The sequence below is a fragment of the Thermobia domestica genome, chromosome 8, assembly GCF_964235325.1.
Source record: "Thermobia domestica chromosome 8, izTheDome1.hap1.1, whole genome shotgun sequence".
NCBI classification, from domain to species: Eukaryota; Metazoa; Arthropoda; class Insecta; order Zygentoma; family Lepismatidae; genus Thermobia; species Thermobia domestica.
Window position 1 is genome coordinate 209,367,906 of NC_137461.1, and position 25,605 is coordinate 209,393,510.

Here is a 25,605-nt window from a genome sequence, read left to right on the forward strand (position 1 = left end):
AATTAGACATGGTACGTATCTAAGCACTATTTTTGTTTTCGAAATAGTCCTTGGAAATGCAATTCCTTGCAACTGTTCCGTCCGTCTTACTTCAGTTATTAGTATTGTAGAGGCCTCCAAAATTTTCACGTTCCTGAATATTGGTGCTGCTGTAGCGTCCTCGGTTTGCAACAATGAACAACAAGTTTGGTTTGGTTTGTTTTTGCTTTGAATGTAGATTTGAAATTTATAATAACCTGACGTAGTGCCATTAAAAAAAAATAACTTTGTGATGGGTTGGCAACACTGTTAATTTGGTGGTATTGAAGAGTATGCCAGAAAATGTCACCCTGCTGATATTTGTATGTGCAGAAACCCAGCGTTATATATCTATTCGCTTAAAAGTTATAAAGGCGTATCAAGATGATTAGTTCACCCCATATCCGAACACAAAGATGCCGCCTGTCGACAAACACAGACTTTTACATGGGAATGGCTGACCTCACGGTTTTTGTGCCCAATAATTTATATAACCTACATGGTTTCATTTAGATTTTTCCGTCCGAGTCCAGCTACATCCCTTGTTAGTAAAATTAATTTTCAAGCTTATAAGAGTAAATGGTACTTAAGATGCATTAAAGTGCTTTTTTCGTGATTTTCGGTGATGCAGCGATGTGGATAAATATTTTTTGTACGATGCCCCTGGTGTGCCATCTTTATATTTGTCATGTCGGTGCTACTCTATTGGACTTATATATATATATATATATATATATATATATATATATATATATATATATATATATATATATATATATATATATATATATATTTTCAAATAAATTGAAGAGGGGATATTTTGAGATATTCAAGGTCAAAGATTAAGGCGTTGATGAAACTTGATATATAAGCTCCTTTCTACTAACTTTATTAAAGATATCGTAGTCTGGAAGAAAACGTAGACTATACAGAATTTTTGGTGCGCATCTTGCGGCGAGGGGAGAAAGAGGGGAAGGAAAAGGTTAAAAACGGAAAAGGGGGTAAGAAGTAATGAAAAATTATAATATCTTACGAGGTGGGGTGATGTATAGAATACATCTTTCAGCAGCGACTCTATGTAAGACGCGGATCTACCCCACCGGAGATCGAACTCGGGAGAATATCTGTCGAGATACTTATGTTAGGAAGATTAAACTTAATATGTAAGTTCCTTCTAGGTAAATTCATCAAGGACATAATAGTCTGGAAAAGACTGTAGTAGGCCTATATTTAATTTTATTGGGTGCGGATCCTAGGGCGGGGTTCAATTGGGAGTGGTTTAAACTTTGTCAAAAATAAAATATTTCAGGAAGGAGAAATTAAGTTCAAGTATACCTTGAGACCTTCCTATAACTATATTTCCCTGTGCACACCGGGCATTTCAGCTAGTATTTCATAAATGAATGTCAATGCTCACATGTGTTTAGTTTAAATATTACCATTCGATATTGGTGCTGACTTTCTGTTTTCTGGTTCAATGCCGTGTACAGGCCGGCTGAATAAAGTTTCGTTCCATTTTGTTATGTCTCATGATGGAGACATATTTCTGAGCCTACATTTACTTACCTAATAATGACCTAACCACAATTTGTAAATAGAAAATGCATTAGAGAGAGTTTGCGAAAAGATCTTTTCTATTACTCAACACATCCCGTTTAAATATGTCATATACCTAGGCAGTGGCGTACCGAAGAGGGGGGTTTGTAACCCCTCCCATTGAGTCCTTCATATACTACAGGTCAGTTCACCCAAGGTGGTTTACAGAGCTGATAACGAGCACAGCGTAGGAGAAGGAATCACAAGTCAGTAGCCCGTAAATCCAGTAGTGAGTCACGTACACCGCTGTGAAAGTTGTTGTGGTGAGCAGCTAGTATTTCTGTTAAAGTGACACCTTATTGCGAAGGTCACATATGTGCACTTCCCGATGCAAAATGCAATGAGTCAGTGATTGTGAAAATGTGTGCGGCAATCAGCAACAACATCATCAAGTGTGAAGTAGGAAGGGTAATAGCGCTGTAAAAGCACCGGCCCTAAATGTCAAGATCAAGTCGTGAGAGTGAAGAAGAAAGGAGTCCAGCCAGGAAACCATGCGTTGTGAGAAACATCAGGGCAGCAGTTGTGAGGAAGAACCCACCAATCCAAAGCAAACGTGCCATCTCATGCAGAAAGTCTCAGAGCACAATGTGTTGATTCACAAAGGACAATTTGCAAATTAAAAAAAAAAAAAAAAAACACGACATAAGGCGATGGGCCATAAGTTATCACCAAGGTACATTCAAGAGAGATTCAAGAAAGTTGTATGAACAGTACCTCTCAGATGACAAATGGTAGTGGGTTGTTACTCTGGATGAAGCCTGGATCTACCTTGATGACACCAATAAGCCCAGGGCCATTTTTTATTCACCACATGATGCGAAGAGCCGCGGCGAGTCCGTCCGTGAATGTCGCGAGAAGTTTTCGAATTGCTTCATGATGGTGGCAGGTTTCTGCGCCAGTGGGAAGTTGCCAATGCATCGTGTGAATTTCGAGGGCAAGATAAATGCAGACTACTTTCAAACGAACATCATGGAACCCTTATACAGAACGCATCCCACAGTTGTATGGCAGGGACACCCAGAAGGTGTGGATCCACATGGTCAAAGCATCCAGTCATAATGTTCGCAGTTCTGTCGCGTATTATTGGCGTATGGCCACGGAGACTGATGTGTATGTTATACCCTTCTCGTTCAAACTTGTGGAGTCACCAGATGCGTAGACAATGGATTTCTGCGCCTTTGGCCTTCTGAAACAAGGACTCACACAAAGGCGTCCCACTACCATAGAGGGCTTTGGAAAGCTTGTCAAGCGGTGTGGTCTACAATTCCCCTCACACACCTTCTACGCGCAATGCTTCAGTGGCAATTGCGTTGCAGGGCGATAGTCCAGGCTCGTGGCCGCCACATCGAGCACAACCGTTGGTGGAGGAAGTAATTGTCTGAGCAGGTGAGCGCACAAACTTTGGACATCTTAGGTGAATTGAATTCTGTATGGAAATGGAAAACATTTCAGTTTTATTTAAATCTTGGAAAAGAAACATTCTCTATGTGCAAGAGGTTAATCTATACATATGACGATACATCACTCCAAATGTTTAGAAAATATTAACTAGCAGAGTATATAGTTATCCTGGGGGCAAGAAAACAAAGGGATTTTTACTGAAATTAAAAATCGTAGTACGGTGGTACGTACCCTACACATGAATTTACTTCGGAGGAGGGGTCCAAATTCAATGCGAAGATAAATTATTTTCAGATTTGTCAATTTTCGAAGTTTATGTTTATAATTCCGTACCTATACGTCCGAGCGCAAGTGAACTACGTCAGTCAAACATCGGTCCTTACTGAACAAACTTGGGCACAGATCGTTGCAATTGCGTAATTAAGAGGCGCACCATAAATTCGTATTTAGGTTCTAAACATCGTGTGCGTGGGTTTTATCGGGGTTCTCCCGTTTCCTTCCACTTTTTCATTCCACCATGTCATTCATTTCTCATCATCAGCGTCTACTTTAGCCTAACCGGCATAACCGTAGGACGTGAAACTCAAAGATTTCATTTCATTTTCGTATTAAGGTTCTAATCCTTGATTTTTCTCACTTTTATATTTACCATAATCTATTAATTTTTAATTACTAGCTTCGTTTATTCAATATCGACATGATACTTTCAGGATATATTAGTGGTGGGCTAAGGTTTATTTTTAGATAGTTGCATCTGTCTTTTAGCAGTATTTCCAGCCATAGAACTATTTATTTCCAGACTTTTTTTGGTTAAAAAATCCCTTTTTTCCCTTCTAAAATTTGCCTCTTATTTCCTTCTCTTCTATTGGCTACATTGGAACGAACATACCAGATTCTGGAAGCCTCATCCTTGACTTACACAACGCACTATAAAAAGTTTCACTTGGATAATTGGGGACACTACAATTCCGGTCTTACAGTATACCATATTACATAATTTTAAGGATAATACTGACTTTCTAGGAAAAACGCTTAATTTGAGAGATATCATCATGATACTAGCTGAATATATTATTGGTGGGCCAAAGATTACTTTAAAATTGTTTGCTTCTGACTGGTAGCAATGTTGCCAGCTACAGAAAATGTTAATTGTAATTGTTTGTGAAAAATTTTTGGGAAATTTATCCTTTCCCCCCTATTATTTCAGTGTCCTTGGCTATATTCAAACCAACGTACAACTGTTTGGAATCATTCTTGGCCTACAAAACGCACCATAGAGGAGCACGATTGGATAATTAGGGAAGCCGGTGAACCACCATGTATGCTGATTTTTGCTTCTGACGCGTAAGAAGTGCCAAAATTTCATGTGTATTATGAGAGAGTTTTTTTCTTTCTCTCTTTGTATGGCAGCCAGCGACTTCAGGTTTTTACTGTACCTTGTCAACATACCAGAAAATTCTTTTTAGGTGACTTGAACCCATGTGGCTTCGGTGTTGCCAGCTAGAAAAAATCATGAAATTCGGCTAGGGAATTTTTTTAAAAAATTTTTACTCCTACATTTTTTCAATAATCCCTCCCGTTAGCAACACTGCAATCTAACTTACACCAAAAAATAGCCATGTCCCTCTTCTAAAATACAAGACGTAAACGATATCAATCGGGCTAACAATGTTTGGGCAATAAATCATTAACTGAAAGTCTACCAAAAACCCCAAAATCGATTTTGTCCCGAAAGGGTAAATGAGATATGTGCGCCAAAGATTTCGGGCTCTAATTTAACGTGAGCTCCCCCCCCCCCAAGTTTCTGGGCTGGTCCAGAGAATGAATGGCCTACATAGTACTGTCTACGGGCTGGATGGGCTACCAAATTTCAGCTTTCGTTCTCCCATAGTTAATGTGATATAGGCGCCGAAAATTTGGAGGCTAACTTCACCAGAGCCTCCCAACTTTCTGGGCTAGTCGAGATAAAGATCGATGGGCTAACAAATTTCATCTTTTGGGCCAATATAGTTAATAAGGTGTGAAAACTAAAGTTTTGGGGCGTTAACTTAACCTGAGCCCTTAACTTTTTGGGCAAGTTGAGATAATGGGTGTACCAGGTACTAAACTTCATGGGCCTTCCAACCCATTATTATTTAGCATTTGGGGCACTCAAGGAACACAGATACAGGGTCTCCAAATGTGAAAATGAAAATGCAATATTTAAGTTTTATGTCCGACTGTCATCCTGGGTAGACTAAAGGAGACGCAGATGATGAGAATAAATGGAATGGTGAAATGAAAGAGTTGTGGGAAAGGGAAACTCCGAGAAAACCCTCACACACGGTGTTTGTTCACCACAAACCCCACTTTGCGCAAGTTGATATAGAACCAGGGCCCCGCATCATGTGTGAACCCTCTGCCACTAAGCCACTGCTGCCCAGAAGTCCTCGAGACGAGACGCATAGGCGTATACCTAACGTGTAATTTGTTCGTAGCGGGAATTTCTGTTATGGTATAGTTAATTACATACAATGAAAAACCGAAAATGTGATGTACAATCGCGACCGAAAATGTAATGTGGACAATCTCGAACAAGCAATAAACAATCTGTGTGATTTGTTTTAGATTTCGGAAAATAGATTCTGCCAGATTTACGATTATCGACTGTAATCGTTTATTTATTTATTTATTTATTTATTTGGGAGGGAAGCAAATTATAATACATTTCAGTCATTACACATGCAAAGAGATGTTTTATGGTAATTGTTTTTTGCTGAAATATAACTTCGGTATCTTTTATACGTGTTTAGGAGCTCAGATTATTATCTAATACATAATTGTAAGGAAGATTCCAGTTTTTTTTTTTTTTTTTTATAGGAAGATACAAGTTTTTCAGCTTCGTACAACAATTCATGTTTAATAGGCGTATAGAAGGGGCTCATGCCCAAAACATTGGGACTCCATTTCTGGGACCCCACTGTGCTGAGGGGAATCGGATCTTTCCAACGTCACCATCTGTATGCAACAACTCCATGCTTAAATGAGAAATAGAGTGGACTCGAGCCCAACATTTCGGAACCACATTTTCTGGAGCTTCGAGGCCAAGGCCCAATTTCTGACATTACCGCTTTCGTTAATAGACCCCGACCTTTCAAACGCTAACACTATAGTACAACACCATGTTAAATAGGCAAATAAAAGAGACCTGAACCCAAACTTTTCGGATCTCATTTCTGGAATCTCAGGTCCCGGAGCTTTCCAACACCACAATATGTATCCAATAACTCCATGCTTAAAAGAAAAATATAATGAAGCCAAGCTCAAAATTTCCGGACACCATTTTTGGACCTTTGAGACAAGGGCCCAATTTCTGACGTTAACACTGTGCTCAGACGACCCGAACATTTCCAACTTCACCACCCACATACAATTCCATGTTTAATAGGCGTATAGAAACAACCCGCGCCCAAAACTTCGGGACCCCATTTTTCTGGAGCCTCATGGCTGGGGCCCAGTTTCTGATATCACCACTGTGCTCGGGAGACCCGGACTTTTCCAATGCCACCATTTGCATCCACTAACTCCATGTCTAACACGGCTTCCCCATTGTAGGAGGACTTTGATGAATTTTCTCCAGGTTCTTTACAACTATTTACAACGTTTCAAACTATTCATAAGATATGAAATTTCAATACATTAGAAACTATGTTCTTTTAAAATGTTCAAAATGGATGACAGCATTGATTTCCAGTAATAATTGTAAACTTTCGTAATTATATTCTCTATTTGAATAGTAGTTTAATTTCGAATCTTTTACGGTTAAAAATATTTTTGTGAAATGTAACGGAATACATTGAAATGCTCCTACTCCCACGGGTACGTGTTCCAATTATAAATTGATTTGAGGTTCAGTGTACAAATGAAAAACTCCCAAAGCGAAGTACAATATTGTAACGTTGTTGACATACATATAAATAACTGGTGATTAGGTCATTAAGCTGTACATAAAATCATATAAATTTTCATTCATATTACGCAGACAAGTCCACACAGAACAGCATATGAATCTTTATCTGACTTTTGTTTCTCTAACTTTCTGACAGCCTTTACGAAATAATATCTTTACAATCGAAATATTCGTTAAACATTATTATTATTCTTATCCTTCAATATTCATCATACATCATAATCTTCATTACTTTAAATTCTCCATATTACATAACTATTTTACATTATATTCCGTCGAAACTGTTTCAAAGTTAGTATTACACTTCTGACATAGTCATCATTACAAATCATAATTGATTCTCAATCCATACGCCTGTAACTTGTCCATCCTACCTGCAGTGTGGATCCTACGCAGTTTGGAATCTACGCAGTTTCGATTCTACGCAGTTTCGATCGTACGCAGTTTCGATCGTACGCAGTTTCGACGCTACGCAGTTTCGACCGTACGCAGTTTCGATCCTACGCAGTTTCGACGCTACGCAGTTTCGACCGTACGCAGTTTCGACCGTACGCAGTTTCGATCCTACGCAGTTTAGGTCGTGTGGAGTCCATGAATATAACCCTAATTTATAGCTGCACAGATTAAACAAATTAAAGAGAGAGAAAAATATATATATTTTTTGAGAGCATGATTAAAACTTAAATTATTTCAGGGCAACTGCGTAGGATCGAAACTGCGTACGGTCGAAACTGCGTAGCGTTGAAACTGCGTAGGATCGAAACTGCGTACGATCGAAACTGCGTAGGATCGAAACAGGTTTTGAGCTGAATTTTTCGATCGTACGCAGTTTCGATGCTACGCAGTGTCGATCCTACGCCGCATTCCCGGGCCAAGTTACCCCTCCCAAATTTTTCAAGGGGTGCATTAATATACCCATATATTATGAAAGGTAATGGACCCCTGTATACGCCCATATAACTATATAGAGTAATAATACCTCATCAAAGGGGATAAATTAGGTCAAAAACCCCGAAATTTGAATTTTTGGCAATTTTTTACCCATGAAAGGGAACGACATAGACACCCAATACTGATAGGGGTACATACTATGGTCCTAGGCTACCATACCGAATTTTTAGATTTGGCAATTTCCAAAATTTAAGGGGGTGGTCCTATGTAACCCTGCCAAAATTTAGGGGGTGGCCATGGTACCCCTGCCAAAATTTAGAGGGGTGGTCCTAGGTACCCCCAGGTCATTGACCCCGGGCCAAGGTCATTGACATTTGACCTATGACGTCACAAAGGTCGGGGTCAAAGTCCAAATTTTCCTCAGGTCACGTCATTACTACTAAAGAAATAAAACGTTTGTGATGTATGTTTCATTCGTTCTTTCGGTTATTTCGACCCTTCTTAAACATTGCTTTTCGAACTAAAATAAAGTAGAGTGAAGCGAGAATAAGGTAATTGAATTACACTAGAATTTGTAATTGTAAGTTTGTGTTGGCTGCATGTCCTAGTAGCATAGTATACTTGTTTAAAAGTACATTCAATAGAATGTCAAACATAAACCTTTCTATGGAAGTGGTTGCTTGGTTTAAGTACAGTTTTATTTGAGACTGTGTCATTGATAATACGAGAAAGATAAAATCCTTACTGTCCTTTATAATCCTATTCATAATGACAATATTTAATTTATTTAATATACTAAACGGAAAAATCTTATATCTATATGTATTATGAAGTGTCAAAATATATTGGCAGCTTAAGATAAACAACGTTGTTCCATGTAAAGTACCACAGACATATTTATGCACTAATGTCAATATGCCATACTACAAAATTCATGAAGTTATACATACATAAATCCGTTGTCCGTCCCATCTCACTTCATAGCTAAGTATAATACTCTCATCTACTGCAATTGTACGTTCATCGTCAGGATTATATAAACTGAAAAATGAAACCATAGAATATGTGACAAATTAACACACACACACACACACACACATATATATATATATATATATATATATATATATATACAGATGGTGATCAGAAAAATGGAAACGCCTGTAGTTGGCAACACGTCAGATGTATGGGTTGGCAGTGGTGTCGTGGCGCCCACAGCGCCGGACCGCTGGTAGTGGTGTCTTAGGTCGGTCTCCATACTACGTCAGGCGCAGTGGAACAGCAGTGTCCAGTGGCTGCAGCAGACGGAGGTAGTGTAAAATGGGAAACCTCTCAGATTTTCAAAGAGGACAAATTGTTGGTGTGCGGTTATGTGGAGTGAGTGTGACGGCAGTGGCTACTGTGTTAGGTGTGTCGCGTGGGACAGTGTCGAAGGTGATGACGGATACACAACACACGGGAAAACCACATCGAGGATGCGGAACAGTGGGCGGAAGAAAATCATGAGTGACAGGGCACGCAGGGTATTAAAGCGCATTGTCACGCAGAACCGTCGTGCCACTGCAGAGCAAGTGACGGAGGAACTGAATCAGCACCTCCCCCACCTTGTTTCGACAATCACAGTCCGCCGCGAATTACATGACATGAACTTCGGGGTCGTGTTGCACTTTCCAAACCTCTCATCAGGCACCATAACGCTTTCGCACGCCCCAAATGGTGCCGCGACCATGTAACTTGGACCGTTGAGGACTGGAAACGTGTGATATGGTCGGATGAGTCATCCTTCACCCTATTCCCAACCACAGGCCGTGTTGATGTGTGGAGAACGCCCAAAGAAGCTTATGATCTGCAGTGTCTCCGCCCAACTGTGAAACATGGCGGCGGCTCGTTGATGCTGTGGGCCGCCATATCATGGTTTTTATTGGGTCCTGTGGTCACACTTAGCGGACGAATCACTGCCAACGATTATGTCGCAATTTTAGGAGACCACTTGCATTCTATGATCCGGATGTTGTTCCCGGACAATGTCGCCATCTTCCAGGATGATAATGCACCCATTCACACAGCTGGCGTTGTTGCAGCGTGGTTTGAGGGACATCGGGATGAAGTGCAACACCTCCCCTGGCCCGCCCAATCCCCAGATCTCAACATAATTGAACATCTGTGGTCCGTCTTGGAAACACGACTCCGGCGACGATTTCCACCTCCATTATCTCTCACTGAACTGGCCGATGCCCTGCACGAGGAATGGTGTAAAATTCCACTTGCTACCATTCACGACCTCTATGCCTCATCCCACGTCGCATCAAGGCTGTTCTGAAGGCGAAAGCTGGCCCGACACCATATTAATCTGGTAAGTTGCAACTTCGTTCATGTGTTTCCATTTTTCTGATCACCATCTGTATACAGTATGAATTTTAAACCTCCTTATAATATGCCTTTTAATCAATGTGCCATAATATAAACCCAAGTTGAAGTAGATATTATGATATGAAGTTTACTTTAGAAGTTTCAGTCTTTCTCACGCGATGCGACTATAAACAAAGAAGGCATTGATTTCATTGTTGGGATACAATTATAGAAATTGATCCTTCTTCAAGCATTATTTTCGTAACCACTGGACGAATGTCTATTTATATGTAATGAGGAACTCATATACAAAGTTTTATCTTTCGAACTTAACCCATATGAAATATTACACTTCTCGTATAAATTTTGTAACCTGAACTATTTCAATCAAAGTGCTATGAATATAAGAGAACAGCAATTAAAGGTAAGTCATAACTATATTACAAAATTCTTTTCAAAGTACTTTAAGCGCTTTCCCGTGACTTGATACCACACAAATTCACCTTCATTATATCTCAACCTGTGAATGCCCTCAGGGCAAAATACCGACACACATTGCCAGCTGTTCAGATGTCAAACCGATTGCTCTTTCAAACGAAGCTTTTCAGTAGTGAGCATTTTAGTAACTTAGATAAATGTATTCAAATGAGAGTGATCAGAACGTTTACGCATTCTAGTAACAAATTCTTAAACTATGGAGTTAATCGATTTTGCCTCTGAAACGATTGTACTTTTTCCAAGTCAAAAATGTGTAGATCTAAGCACCAACAAAGAATTTTGTTAATCGTTTTGGCCTCTGAACAACTCAAGTGCAGTCGTGAAGACATGCGCACGAAGATGTACACGTGCATCTAAAATCAGAAGTTACTTGTAGCTATATGGAATTTATGGATATTTCGCACAATATAACTAGTCTAGATTCGCGGTGGAAGCTAATGTGGTTAGGATCCCATGTTACGATTTACGTTCCCGTATCATATAGCTTCTGTACTGAAATTGACTGAAATCTTCAATCCATCCAAGCTGCAGCGTACATATAATTCTTAATGAAAATCAACTATTACTTACTCACATTGAATAAAGTAAATATATACTGATCGCTAGTTGAATTAAAGCCAGCAGGACAATTGCAGAAACCGCTCTGCAGAAGCTCCATCAGTGCATGTGAATAAAAAGCATCATGTGTGTACTGCTGCTGTGTACTTCCATTTTCGGTATCCGTGTCAGTGAAGTGTATGATAGGCAAGACGAAGGACCTGAATGCATTTGATACGTGGTCAAATCGTGAGATCCAGATGATTGGGTGGTTCGATTTCGGAAGTGGCTGTGGCACTTAGATTTTCAAATTCAACTGTGTCAAGGGTGTATCTTGAGTACCTCGCTTCCAGCAAAACCGTACCCTCACGGGCAAACTGCCGTGGTCAGGAGCATTTCGATGACAGGGGTAGGCGCCGACTGTCCTGCATTGTAACAGCCGATAGACGGGCCGCAGTACGTCAAATCGCGGAAAGGTTCAATGCAGGACAACAACACCGTGTTCAGCCACACTTTCCACAACCACCTACTTGCCATGGGACACAGAAGCCATCAACCCATGCGATTACGCCTTCTAACAGCCCACAGGAAACAACATCTATCATTGGCTCAGGGACACTGCCACTGGACAGTGGAAATGTTGAAAATGGTTTCCTAGACATATGAGTCACGTTTCACATTAGTACATGTCGATGGACGCTTAGGGTTGCGTCGCCAACAGCACGAGGCATATATCCATCATGCCAGCAGATAACTGTGCAGGCCAGTGGTGGTTGGTATTCTCACCTACTAAGACATTCCTCATTTTGAGATTTTAAAAAAAATAATAACAAATAAATAGAAGTATATAGTTAACGGATCATCTCCAAGTTTCAAAAACAATATAGGAGAGTGAAAACGTTTTAAAATAGAAGTGACAACATGCTTTGTTTTTAACACAGACGGTTTTAGAAAAGTGAAAACGAAAATCATTTCACAAACAATTCTAGTTTCCACGAAAGGTAGAAATGAAAGTGTAATGAAATTATTATAAAAACCTTAGACAATTTAGTCAATTCGTTTAAAGATCTGTCAACCACACGCCTCCTAGTGTCTAGTCGTGCTTACTCGAGACAGTGACTTCAGAAAAGTGTTGTGTAGTTTCTGGTTGCAATGGACGCTATAATATTGTAAGTACGCTCTCAAGAACTCTGTTAGTAACTTTAGTGAAAACCACATAAGACAGTCCTAAAGTGTAAACGAGAATGTGAACCTCTCAAGATATCATGATACTATTATTCTTTTCATAGGCACCTTGGTGTTGGTTAAGTTTATATTCAGTTTGTGATACATAATTATAATAAATTAGTTGTCTTTATATCATGCCTATCAAAATAAGTTACTAGCTCTATACTACCTCCCTCATTCAATCAATCTTAGTCAACGTCAATCTCACTCAATCAATCATATTTTTTGTTTATTTCTTACTAGGGTATGTTTACCTGGAATGAAATTGGCCTCTAACAGGTGTGACACACCCACACCGGTGAACGCTAGCTATCTTCTGAATGACCATGCCCTGTCATTTGCTCGACTGCAACATGCGTTAAACTCCTTTTAAATTCCCGCAGGTGGCTATATCTAGGTCTAAGTGAGATAATGGTCTCTTCGTCCCAGGTTTCTTCTCTGAAGATTCTTACCGGTGCAGGATCTACGACCCTCCCAGGGGAGCATTCGCTCCAAAGTGACCTCTTCTTTTAGCGGGACAATCCGCCGGCCTACGATCTATGATGGCAGCAGACTGGTTTAATGAGCACTCCTCTGATCAGGCAACACTTTCTTGGCCATCAAGGTCACTGGACCTCAATCACATCGTACCTGGGACGATAATGGAACGACGCCTTCGGGCAGCGGACCCTCTTCAGAACAACTTCCGGGCTCTATGCGAGACTTTGCAGGGGATACGGATTGAGATGATACAACAACACTTCATGCGCCTCGAGCAGTCCATGCTGCGGTGGTTAGTTCCGTTATCAGAGTGAAAGGTGGTGCTACACGGTACTAGGTAGGTGTATCTAATTCAACTGGTGATCAGTGCACTATAGTATTCTAATATCAACTTTTGTGACGCACGAATAAACAAATCTATTTTCACGTATGTTCCCAAGCGTTAAACACCTTTTAAATTCCAAAGATGCCCGTTTTTTCCTCTTGGTTCGCTTTGCAGGTGGCTGTATCTAGGTCTAAGTGAGATAGTAGACTCATCGTCACAGGTTTCTTCTCTGAAGATTCTTATCGGTGCAGGGTCTACGACCTTACCAGGGGAGCATTCGCTCCAAAGTGACCTCTGTCCTTAAATTGAGATAGGTTACATTAGTCATTACCTGATTATGTACGGTGTACCTCTGCTGTAATTAGAGGAAGTTCTTTATTGACAGAACGACCCTACCTAAGTAGCATGCGGTTGTTCCAGTTAATGGTGGTGCACACGTACCATTGGGTCAGAATGTAGCTTAGCTAAGACGTATGCATGGTACCTAAACATTTAAAAAGTAGGTAGAATCATATAGCTGGGTGTACCTATCAGGGGAGCAAGCCTCCTCTGCTCCCAAATGAATATGTCTTCCTGAGAGAGGTCTACCTCAGTCATTGTTTCTGGTAAAGCACAGTGTACCTCTACCGTAATTAAGAGAAGTCCAACATTACTGGAACGATCCTACTGGAAGGGGAATGTCAGATCCTTCCAGCAGGGGAACTGAACAACGACTGGGAGAAAGTGCGAATCCCAAGTTTCCGTGTAACGGTTTCAAATCCCAGTGAAACGGAGGAAGCTGTGTGGGATATGGGCTGGCGTCAAGCTTAAATGGTGACTTCACACGTATCATTGGAGTCAGGATGAGATGCGGAAATATTTCGACGTGTATGAAGTACCTCCAGTCCCTCCAGTCCCAAGCAGAGGGGGGCTAGGGGCATGGCTCTCTAAACTTTCCGTGAACCCTGCAGAACTTAAAAAGTTATTGTAGATACTAAAAACACAATTTAGTTATTTGTAAGAGAATTTTTAATGACTTGGTCCCCCTAATATATTCATGGCCCTTCAAACCTCTGTGACTGGTCGCGGACCTGGGTACCTCTACACGTGAATGCGGTTGTCGTGGACCGATAAGGTAGGTAGGACATGGATTGAGCAAAACCCCTTGTGCTTCGCCTGGGGCTACCGAGCTGTGGTCATGCCATGAAATTCAGTAGCTCATCAAAGCCAATCCCAAGATTCTGGGTAAGTGCGAGCATGGGCGGGAGTGGAGCTGCCTTGAAATGATCGGGCACCAGTCTACAGACCATGGGAGAACTAGCACCGCAGCAATCCGCCTCAACCAGTAGGTAACTCGTAACAGAGCTTCAGTCTTGTCGCGAAGTAGTGTATCCAAGTGTCTTACAGAATAAAGGTTACATTGTTTACATGAATCACAGTTAAAGTACAAATCATGCCGGTGCACAGTATATACGAGGACTTAGTCCGAAAAGTGAGGAACTACAGGCCAACTACATATGAGCGAAACCATTCCAACAAATAGGCCGAAGGGTTGCAGTACGCTCTCCAAGCGTGCTAAATCGTCGAAATAGTAGACCACGAGATTCAATTTAGTTTCGTTGTATATAGTATGGGTTGTAGTCCAGGAAATCTAGAGCAATTTTACCCTCAACCTGGGCAAAATTGCAACAGAAGCTGTTTAAACAGTTTTCGATTCAGGAATTAGTACTGAATAACATATCTGAAATCCGAAAAAATCGTACCAAGGGAACACCCGCAAAAACGGTTTCAAAATGGCGGACCATGGTTTTTCGAAAAAAAAACGTAGACCTTTACGTTGGCGGCTCTAGTAACCCTCTTAATTGACACAGAGACAAAAATGATACCTCGTTGGAACGCCCATTGACCACAAATTCCAACGAAGTGACTTTTCTACCTATCATGCCCAACGCGTAGAATAATAATAATAATAAGAAATTCGATTTTTTAAAATTGATATTTCTTGGACCCTGGCAACACTGTGCTTCCTCATAGGCCGGCAGAAAACTTCCCACGCGTAGACCAGACACTGGTAACAATAATATTAAAAAATGAAGGACATAGGTTCAACAGTAAGGGAGATAAAGATTCGGTACCGAGGACCAAGGAGGGTCACTGCATATTTATTACTGTGGTTTAACTTCTGTTTCTTAGATCTAGCATCCTTCGTAATTGTCACAGAGACATAAAGCATACCGCGTTGGAAAGCGTATGGAACCACCTTGCCAACAACGTATCGTTTGTACCCCCTATGCCCAACCTGTAGAAAAAGAAGAAGAAGAATTCTTTAAAAATTGGGAAAATCTACACTTTTACCTTTCTTGGGCTCTGACAACCCTGATAATCTTTGGGTATAGGGGGCACAAATCATACGTCTTTCGAAATGGGGTTCCATAAGCCTTTGTACATATCATAGTCTTGCATGAACCTAGGCACTGAAGAACCATGGCTGATTCCCTTACACGTTTGTGTATCATCTGCAGAAGCCTAGATCCTGACGATAACCTCATCACACTTCAATAAAATGGAGGTGAAGGAGTGAACAATGCCAGTAAGGCTCGCGGTAGTAACATTCTCGCCGCTACAAGTATGGTGGTTCATGTCTCTTGTCAAACACGTTATATTGATAAAAAAGATATTGCGATTGCCCTAAAAAGAAAAGCGTCATCGCCGATTCAAAAACGAGTTACTCGCTCGTCGGATGGGTTCTTCAACAGGAACAGTGACTGCCTCTTTTGCGGAACGCCTGTCTTATTTGATGACCGTCACGTGTTGAAATCAGAAAATGTGCGAGTGAAAACACAAGCATTGCCACACAGCATTTTAAAGTGTTGCAATAAACGAAACGATACCGGGTCACAAACAGTCCGAGGTCGAATTGAGTACTTCTCATCTGATCTTCGTACAGGAGTTTGTGTCTATCACAGATCATGTAGTATCAACTTTCGAACATTGAAAACAATTTCTCAACAATACTGCACCGATAATCAGTCAGCGTCAAAAAAATTCCGGCCTGGCCGACCTAGAAATGATGAGAGAATCCGAGCATTTCAGCGCATCTGTAGTTACTTGGAAGAGCACGATGATGAGCAACTAACTGTGGGAGAACTTGTTACAAAAATGGGCACATTTCTTGTAGGGACTGATCACATTGCATATGACAGACGGCACATGAAGCGTCAACTAATGGAGTACTTCGGTGAAAAAATCATAATTTCTTGTGACGGTGGAAAAAACGACTTCATTACACTTCGAGAAACTGCCAATCACATTCTACGGGCATATCGTGATTTACCACGAGAGTATGATGGTGGAAAGGAAAAAATAGATTAATAAAAACCGTAGCTCGACTGATCAAAAGTGACATAAAATCCAAACTACAAACTGGAAGTGATACATATTATTCACCCAGCGACTTGACCATTCAGGAATTCCTTCAGTACCTAGCCTTAAACTATTCTATAACCAATTTTTTTTGCCGGAAAGGACAATGAAATCAAAATAGCATCGATTGGCCAGTGTTTGATGCAAGGAGCCAGACCAAGATATATGTTAGCTCCTCTGCAGTTAGGTGTTGCTGTGCAGCTGCACCATCACTATCGATCGAAACACCTGATTGACACGCTGCATCACCTGGGATTTTGCTCTTCATACGCGGAAGTGCAGCGGTTTGAACGCTGTGCTGCAAGTACATGCCAGCAGACCAAACTCTCCTCTTTGGAGAGGATAATGTAGACCATAATCCCCAAAGGCTGAGTGGTTTAGGCACATTCCATGGTATTCCATGTTGGCGGTCATTACTCCATCCACTACTACCAGTCTAACCATTCTTCGAAAGCCCGTCTCTGATGCTGATGTGAAATCCCTTGCCAGTGTTCCCATTCACGCATACACTGAAGCCAGGGCTATTCTTGAAAAGGTCAACTGTGAACTCGTAACAGCACCATCACCGGACGAAAACTCCCTGGATATTTTGTGGAAACTTTCCTGGCACTTTCCGTCACGCACACCAAACTGGTCAGGAAAGATACAGGTCATTCACGCAGATCCATCTCTTCATCATTCAGGGAAATCCACTGTTCTTTGCTTACCGATTATTGACCTCAATCCATCTGAAATGTCATGCCTCTATTCCACTTTAGTGTACCTGAATAATCTTGCGAGAAAATATAGTCACACCAATCATCACCTTAGACAACCACTGTTTTGGAAAGCTTTACGTATCCTGGATGACAGAGCACATAACACCAGTATTAAGGACACGGTTCTCCTCTTGGGCTCATTTCATACTCTGATGAACCTTCTAGGAGCAATTGGTTCTCTGATTGATGTTTCAGGCTTACGTGAAATCTTGCATAAGGTTTATGGAGAAAATTCGGTTGTACATATGTTAGTGGCAAGTCCGTAGCAACAGCCTTCCGTGCGCACATGATGGTTGACCTCGCATTAAGTGCATTGCTTGTGGAGAATGTATTTCTTGAGACTGACAACGGAACACACATAACTATCAACGTTGCTCACTCTCTCTCCCAGAGTCTGATGTCGGGTGAGATTACTGTAACTGGAGCTAGTTCTTCACCTCTTCTTCAAGAAGTCAGAGGAAAAAATAGAAGCACGAAAGTCAGAACTTATTAATACATCAAAATCAAGTAAGTTGTGGCTTGCATACCAGAGCATGTTGACTACAGCAAGGGAATTTGTGGCAGCAGACCAAACAGGAAGCTGGGAGGATCACCTTGATGCTATAGCAGAGTGCATTTCCATATTCGCTGCAGCAGGACACTTCAATTATGTGAAGTCGACGTGCTTGTACCTGCAAACAATGTTAACGCTGCCATCGGTTAATCCAACAGTTCACGAAAGCTTTCAAAATGGGTTCAAAGTTATTAGAAGAAGCAACCGTTATTGGGCTGGGCTGTCCTCTGATCTAGTCATAGAGCAGGTTCTGATGAGATCGCTAAAATCCACTGGAGGTCTAACACTTGGGAGTGGAATGTCGGAGATGCAACGATCTATGTGGGTGCTCTCAATGCGAGAATACTCCGAGTACAATCTGGCGATGTAAACTGTTACTCATACAGCATATGTCACTAGCGAACAACATAAAGAAGCAGAAACGTCAAGAATGTCACGTGATATCAGTGACATACGTCGAATTCTTGCTGGACTGCAGCCCATTTCACCACTTGACGGAGACGAATCGTTGAGAAACATTGCCACTGGCGTCACAGTGGATTCCTCGGTCAACGTCCATAATTTATTTTCAGTTGGAGGAGAGCTTGTGAAGAAACTACCTGGCAAAGACCTGTTCACTGTGAAGTGGAAACGTGAAGATAAAGTCAAAACTCTAGCATCCCCGAGTAGTGTTTAAATCACCAGCAATATCTCCGTCGATTCGAATCCTTTGTTTCAAAGACTGTTAGTTGTCGCCAATGCAGGCAGCACATCTTTAGAGGAGACCTTAGCGCATGAATTATGTGCCTATCCACCAGCTTTATTTGAGTCACCCAGCATGATGCGTAAGGCAGACAAAGCCCCACTGGCCCATGGATACTAGAGTTCAGCAAGCAGGGAGGAAACGGAGCCAGACATTATTCTGTATGTCTTAGACGGAGGATCTCAGTTACATAAACTACCATGGTGTAAAGGCAGTTCATACGACAATATCGCTGCATCATTTGCTGAGTATATGATTCGTAAATATGGCACATCAACCATCGTGTTTGATGGGATGCAACTGCGCTACCGGGTGTGCAAGAACGTATTGTACTTGCAGAAACCATGCTCTTCCATATACTATTGCTAGTGGTGTGTGTCAAGAAACTGAATGTTTTACTGTTTAAATGAATATGGTGAGGACAGTGTTAGCGTAGGCGATGACGATGTAGCTGTGTAATTTGCCTCCCAAAGTCTTTCATCTTCCCATTCTTTTGCTTTAGAATATTTTTGCTTTATATATAGGTGTTATGTTTCTATAAAACGCATTGTCTTGTACACTGTATTATGGTATGACCTATTTGCTATTGCTTGTGGTGTATACCAAGAAACTGAATGTTTTAACTGTTTAAACGAATATGGTGAGGACAGTGTTAGCGTAGGCAATGACCATGTAGATGTGTAATTTGCCTCCCAAGGTCTTTCGTTATTCCCATTCTTTTGGTTAAGAATATTTTTGTTTTATATATAGTACTTATATTAAAGCGACCTTTAATTTAAAAAAAGAAACAATATTTTTTCATGCGTAGAACGATTATCAGGGTTGCCAGAGCCCAAGAAAGGTAAAAGTGTAGATTTTTCCAATTTTTTTAAAGGATTCTTCTTCCTCTTTTTCTACAGGTTAGGCACAGGGGGCACAAACGATACGTCGTTGGCAAGGGGGTTCCATAAGCTCTCTAACGCGGTACGCTTCATGTCTCTGTGACATTTAGGGAGGATGCTAGATCTAAGAAACAGAAGTTAGACCACAGTAAAAAATATACAGTGATCCTCCTTGGTCCACGGTTCCGAATTTTTATCTCTCTTAGTGTTGAATCTACGTCCTTCATTCTTTAATATTATTGTTGCCAATGTCTGGTCCGCGTAGGAAGTTTCCTGCCGGCGTATGAGGACGTACAGTGTTGCCAGGGTCAAAGAAATATCAATTAAAAAACAAAAAATAGATTTTCTTCTTCTTCTTCTACGGCTTGGGCATAATGGGTACAAAAGTAACTTCGTTGGAATTTGTGGTCTATGAGCGTTTCAACGAGGTATCATTTATGTTCTGTGTCAATTAAAAGGGCTACAAGAGCCGCCAACGTAAAGGTCTACGATTTTTTCGAAAAACCATGGTCCGCCATTTTGAAACGTTTTTGAGGGTATTCCCGTGGTCCGATTTTGTCGGATTTCGAATATTTTCATCAGGTGAGGTACCTGAACAAAATACAGGTGTGAAATAAAGGTTGCAATTTTGCCCAGGTCAAACCGTATTTTGACTCGACTATTGTAATTACATATCTAATTTTCATCTTGCTTGTATGATGATGAATGTGAAGAAGTTGTTTTCCAGTGTTTCGAAATTGTTTATGTACTGCAAAAGAACACTTGCAAGTAAATTTAAAGAAATATTATATTTCATATTTAGTACTTGCTAAGGTCTAAGATTACGTGATGAAAATTTGATACAAGCAAATTTGAATTCAAGATTTTGAATTGTATTTAAACTAAAGAAATAACCATATGCAATAACCGTAAGAATGAGCTTCTCTTGATATGTGTGCGTCAAATTCTTTTCGTACAGTTGAAAAGAAGTTTTTACGTTCAAATAACAAAAAAAAAAAAAAAAAAAAATTGCAATGAATGAATATGAGAATAGTACTTCAAAGAAAATGACAGTTGGCTATTAGCTATTTTGCTGCCATTTCGCATAGGCAAAAGGCAACGATTTTTCTTTAACAAAATGATGTTATCAAACGTTTTTATTGTTATTTCAGATAAAATCCGAAACTAATGTATTCAACTTCCCTCAGGGAGAAAACAAAACAACAAAAAAAGAAACAGATACTTATTAAGAACAAGGTAACTTTAGGTTGGTAACTACGAGATATTTTCTGGGTCACTTCGGAAAACCAATTCTTCGTAAAAAGAAGGATAAATACGTAGTGTTTGTTTTCAAATGTCAGCCGTTTTCTATTAATGTCAAAATTATATTGTCAATTATGCTATTTTTGTCACATTTGTTTAACATTATCATATGAAGCTCATTCATGTTAAGTTATCGGTAACCAAGTGATATCCCATTAGAGGAATGTGGGAGAACTGAGTATGGTTAAATGGCATTTTGTAAGAATTATTTGCTAATATAACCAGTTTATATATCAAATTTAGTACTAAAAAGACTTACCCTGTCTGCATGGAGTTCACAATGTAACAATTGGGCTTGTCCGTTTGAATAGCAAAGAAATGTGTGCAACAATCATGTTCTTCGTTGTTAAAGGAACAGTTCTTCAAGATTTGGTTGCAATTTCTGAAAATAAAGTTTATTTACTTTTGTTGTGAATCAACTTCGTCATTATTAATGATTGAAACCATTGTTGGTGGAATTTCCTTGATGAGTAGAAGGCAAAAGAATCTTAATTATCTATAATATGGACACTATGATTACACTCTTTAACCCAGTAGGTATATAAATAAAGGCTAGAAATATTTTCAGTGACGAGAGGGAGAAAGTGACAGAGAGTGAGGGAAATAGTTCAGATTTGTTTCTTCTTAGTAAGAATAATGAAGAAGGGAAGATAGGAAAAGAATCTAAAAAAGAATCAGTTCATATTGTCTAGAAGTAAAACGGTGATTCGAGATCTTATAAATTTCACAGAACTTATTTCAAGCAACAGTTCAAATGAAGACTTTGCGGCAAAAACCCGTAAAGTCCAAAAAGTGAAAGTGTAAGGGAGATAGCTTCACAATGGTTTTCTTCCGATTCTCTTCAAACTTGGCACCTATATACTAGACCAAAAATAAATCGAAACGTATGTTTTTGTTTCTTTCGGAAAATGGGTTAAGGGGAGGCAGAGGGTCCCTTTTCTAAAACGGGTTCCCTTGACTAAAAGAGATACATTAAAGAAACTAAACTCTGCCGTTGGAAAGATGGCTTCAAAATAGGAAATGCGGGTTTTGTCATTTTGCGTGGAAAGAGTTGTAGAGGACAAAGCCCCCCTTCGAAATGACAAAGGACTGCACAATCCTTACGGAAATTGAATTTCGGTGGAATTTCCTGAAACCGTAATATATTGTAGATATGATGTTCCTGAGAAAAAGTCTCAATGGGCAAAACAAATCACTGATCGTTTGGCCGCTACAGGGCCCCTTTTTTGAATTCAGTCCAAGATAACGACATTCTGGATTTCGGTAACAATGAATAAAACCATGATATGTTGCAGATATTGTGGTCCTGAGAAAAAGTATTAATGGGCGTAACGGTCAATCACTGACCGTTTGGTCACTACAGGGCCATATTTTTAAAAGCAGCCTTAAATGGTGGTATTATGGATTTCGATGAAAATGAATGAAACTGTGATATGTTGGAAATGTCATGATCCTGAAGAAAAATGTCTAGGGCTTTCCAGGGTTTTCCTTCGTCCCGCAAGATGAACATCTCAATGTTGTCTATGCTCAAATGATGTTGGCCGCTACCCCATAAGCTTTCCGCCAGCGGGCCGCCATAGGCCCATCGACGTACGAATGGCGAGCCGCTAGCTTACGCCGCCGCCGGGCCACCTGCTCGATTACACTAATTTAGCCTTCGTCCTGCCGGCCGGGTATCCGCCATAATAACGCTGTTCCCCCGCCTTTAGCCGATACCCAGCTGCTGAAATCCCCCCACGTATTTTCCCATGTGCAAGACGTAATCGGATCTACCACGGCGGACTGCCCCCCCCCCAAAAAAAATAATTTCTCTTCATGCTGCCTTTAACCATCTACTTTCAATTTTGGCAACAACGTATTGGCACTTAATGGCTGAAACCTTTACACCAATACATGGTTAAAATACAAAGATTTAACACCATTTAAAAAAAAAATTCCATTCCTATCCGGCGATGGGTGGGATGTGGAAGGTTTTTTTTTTTTAGTCGTCTACCCGTTTAAAGGGTTGCGCCCTTTCTTCGGGAAAGTGTTGTATTAGGATTGCAGAGGCTACAAAAATTGCGGTTGGTCTAAGGGGTTTTCCTTTATTCATTCATTATTTTAAGTAAATAACATATATACATACAGTAGAGATAAATTTTAACAGGTGACACAAATCTAATAATAATAATAATAATAATAATAATAACATAAAGAGAATAAGTGAATGGAGGGTTAAAGAATGTGGAACAAGAAAATAACAAAATTTTCAGTGCATGAAAACGAAGTGCGTGAATCTAAGAACAGAGAAGAAAAAGAGTAACAGGAAGAACAATGCAAAGAAATAATATTTTTGAGATGATGATGAAAATGAGGATGAATTTGTACTGGACGCCACAACACTAGGTTTTGTTAGTGAACAGATGCAGTTATCTTCTGTTCCTGGGGCTATTCAGGAACTGATGTAGACAGGAGAGGCCCATATTAGTAGGTGATTACTGTGCATATGATGGATATATGGAGGATGACAGATGGCGTGGATGATATATGGCAAATACTTCTGGGTCTCGGTCGGCAGGATCCATCTGCAAGTGGTACAATGTGAGGTAATGCTGGAGCGGAGTATCGACGTATCGTGGTGGTGCATCATTGTCTCGGTCATAGCGTAGTACATCTATAGAAGCATGGGGTGTTGTAAGCCAATACGATTCATAATGTAGCGGATACGAAGCCGTTCTAGATGGGTGAGCAATGGTGGAAAATCTATGAGATCATAGAGAAGCTGGTTGGGCTTGGTAATTTAATTCGATAAGCCAGTCTGAAAGCGTGTCGCTCCATTATACATAATTGTTTGTAAAATTTGTCGGGGGCTGCGGCCCAAGCTGTATGGCCATAAGTTAGAGTAGCCCTCATAAAGGCTTTGTAAGTATGGAGGACAGTTTGTGGTCGTAAACCCCAGCTTGTACCAACTAAGCGTTTAAGAAGATTTAGTCTATTCTTGGCTTGAATAACAATTTTCTTAAGATGCGGAGTCCATGTGAGTTTCGTGTCAAATATCACCCCAAGGTAGGTAAGAGATGATGAAAGAGGAACGGGTGTGTGGTCCACATGGATGTGTAATAGATTCGGATTGCGAAACACTCTGGATCGTCTACGAGGTGGTAGAAATACGATAGATTGTGTTTTCGCAGAGTTAATACTGAGTCTCCACACGTGACACCAACAGGCAAATGTATCGATAGCTGGCTGCAGTAGTCTGTTGATGCGCTGAATAGTACGAGCTGTTGTTAGAAATGCTGTGTCATCAGCGAATTGATAGACTTGAACGTGAGGAGTGAGTCGGAGATCGGCAACGTAAAGTAAGTACAGCAATGGAGACAAAGAAGAACCTTGAGGTACGCCAGAGTGTAAGAAAATGGGGTGAGATAGAGCGTTGTTAATAGAAATATATGCGATACGTCCGGTTAAGAAGGTAGTGATTAAGCGTATATAAGATACGGGCAGCAGATAGTTATGTAATTTGTATATTAAGCCAGGACGCCAGACTTTATCGAATGCCTTCTCCAAATCAAATGTAATTAAGCAGGAAGGAAAACCCTTGTTGTATTGGTTATAAATTGCCGTGGTAAGTCGTAATAACTGATCTAGTGTACTGAAATGCGGTCGAAAACCAGCTTGATGGATCGGCAGAAGATCGTTCAGTAGAAGGTGTCTGTGAAGCCGTCGAACGAGAATACGTTCGAATATTTTGCAGAGACAACTTGTTAAATGGATCGGGCGATACGACTGGACGTCAGATGGTGGTTTCTTTGGCTTAGGGAATAAAAGAACTTTGGAGTACTTCCAATCAAGCGGAAAGAAGCCAGTACGAAGAATGAAAGTGTAAATATGACTTAGAATCAGAATAAAAGAAGGAGGTGCATATTTGATGAGAGCATATGTAATGGAGTCGAATCCAGGTGCCGTACTGCGTTTAGTTGCTAAAGTTGCTCTGATGTCATCTGAGTCTATGGCCTGAGTAAGTGGATTATTAGATTCCAGAACATGGTGGTCAGATGGTTGTAAATGAGCGGAGGTCGGATCAGCATGACGGTTGATCGAAGATTGAAGGCGTTGCGGCGTGTACCCTCCAGGAAGTGGAGTGAAGATATCTTGGAAAAATGCAGCAAAAATATTCGCCTTCTCTATGTCAGAATTTAGAGCTTGATTGTTGTGAATAATAGGATAGGGCGTGCTAGACGTTTGACCAGTAAGTTGATGGAACTTACGCCAATATTTGCTGGGATGAGTTTCTGTGGTAAGAGTGTTACACGTTTGAATCCACTGTCTTTTCTTATAAGCTATTATGTAGTTATGTGTTATTCGGAGATATTGACGATGTAAGCGAAGTGCCTCCAAGTTGCCGCTTGTTCGGTATTCGCGATAAGCGCGACGGGAAGCAGAAATTAATGTAATATACTTTGGCGGCAAGACAGGTTTATGCGGATGGAAATGAGTAGAAGGAATTGAATGTTCCGCTGCATCTTGAACTGTGGCAGTGAGGTCCGTGATGACGTGATCAAGACTATGTTGCGAGGTAGGTACAGTAAGTGCGCTAATTGCGTCAACGATGGTGGATCGGTATAGATCCCAATTAGCCTTATGATATAGATAGATTTTCCTAGCTGGTAAAGGATTTGTTGGCTTCACTGTACATTGCAATTCCAGTTTAATAGGA

At 40.5% G+C, this 25,605-nt stretch overlaps 1 protein-coding gene across 1 annotated transcript in view; it reads right to left on the reverse strand.

Annotated features, from left to right (window-relative positions):
* Nucleotides 1–11,901, reverse strand: part of LOC145692441 (sodium channel protein Nach-like) — a 102,903-nt gene extending 91,002 nt beyond the window's left edge. Inside the window, exon 1 of the mRNA XM_081767749.1 lies at nucleotides 11,770–11,901. Within this exon, the coding sequence (XP_081623875.1) occupies nucleotides 11,770–11,901 (132 nt within the window). The remainder of the gene's footprint in view (nucleotides 1–11,769) is intronic.
* Nucleotides 11,902–25,605: the final 13,704 nt, after the last annotated feature.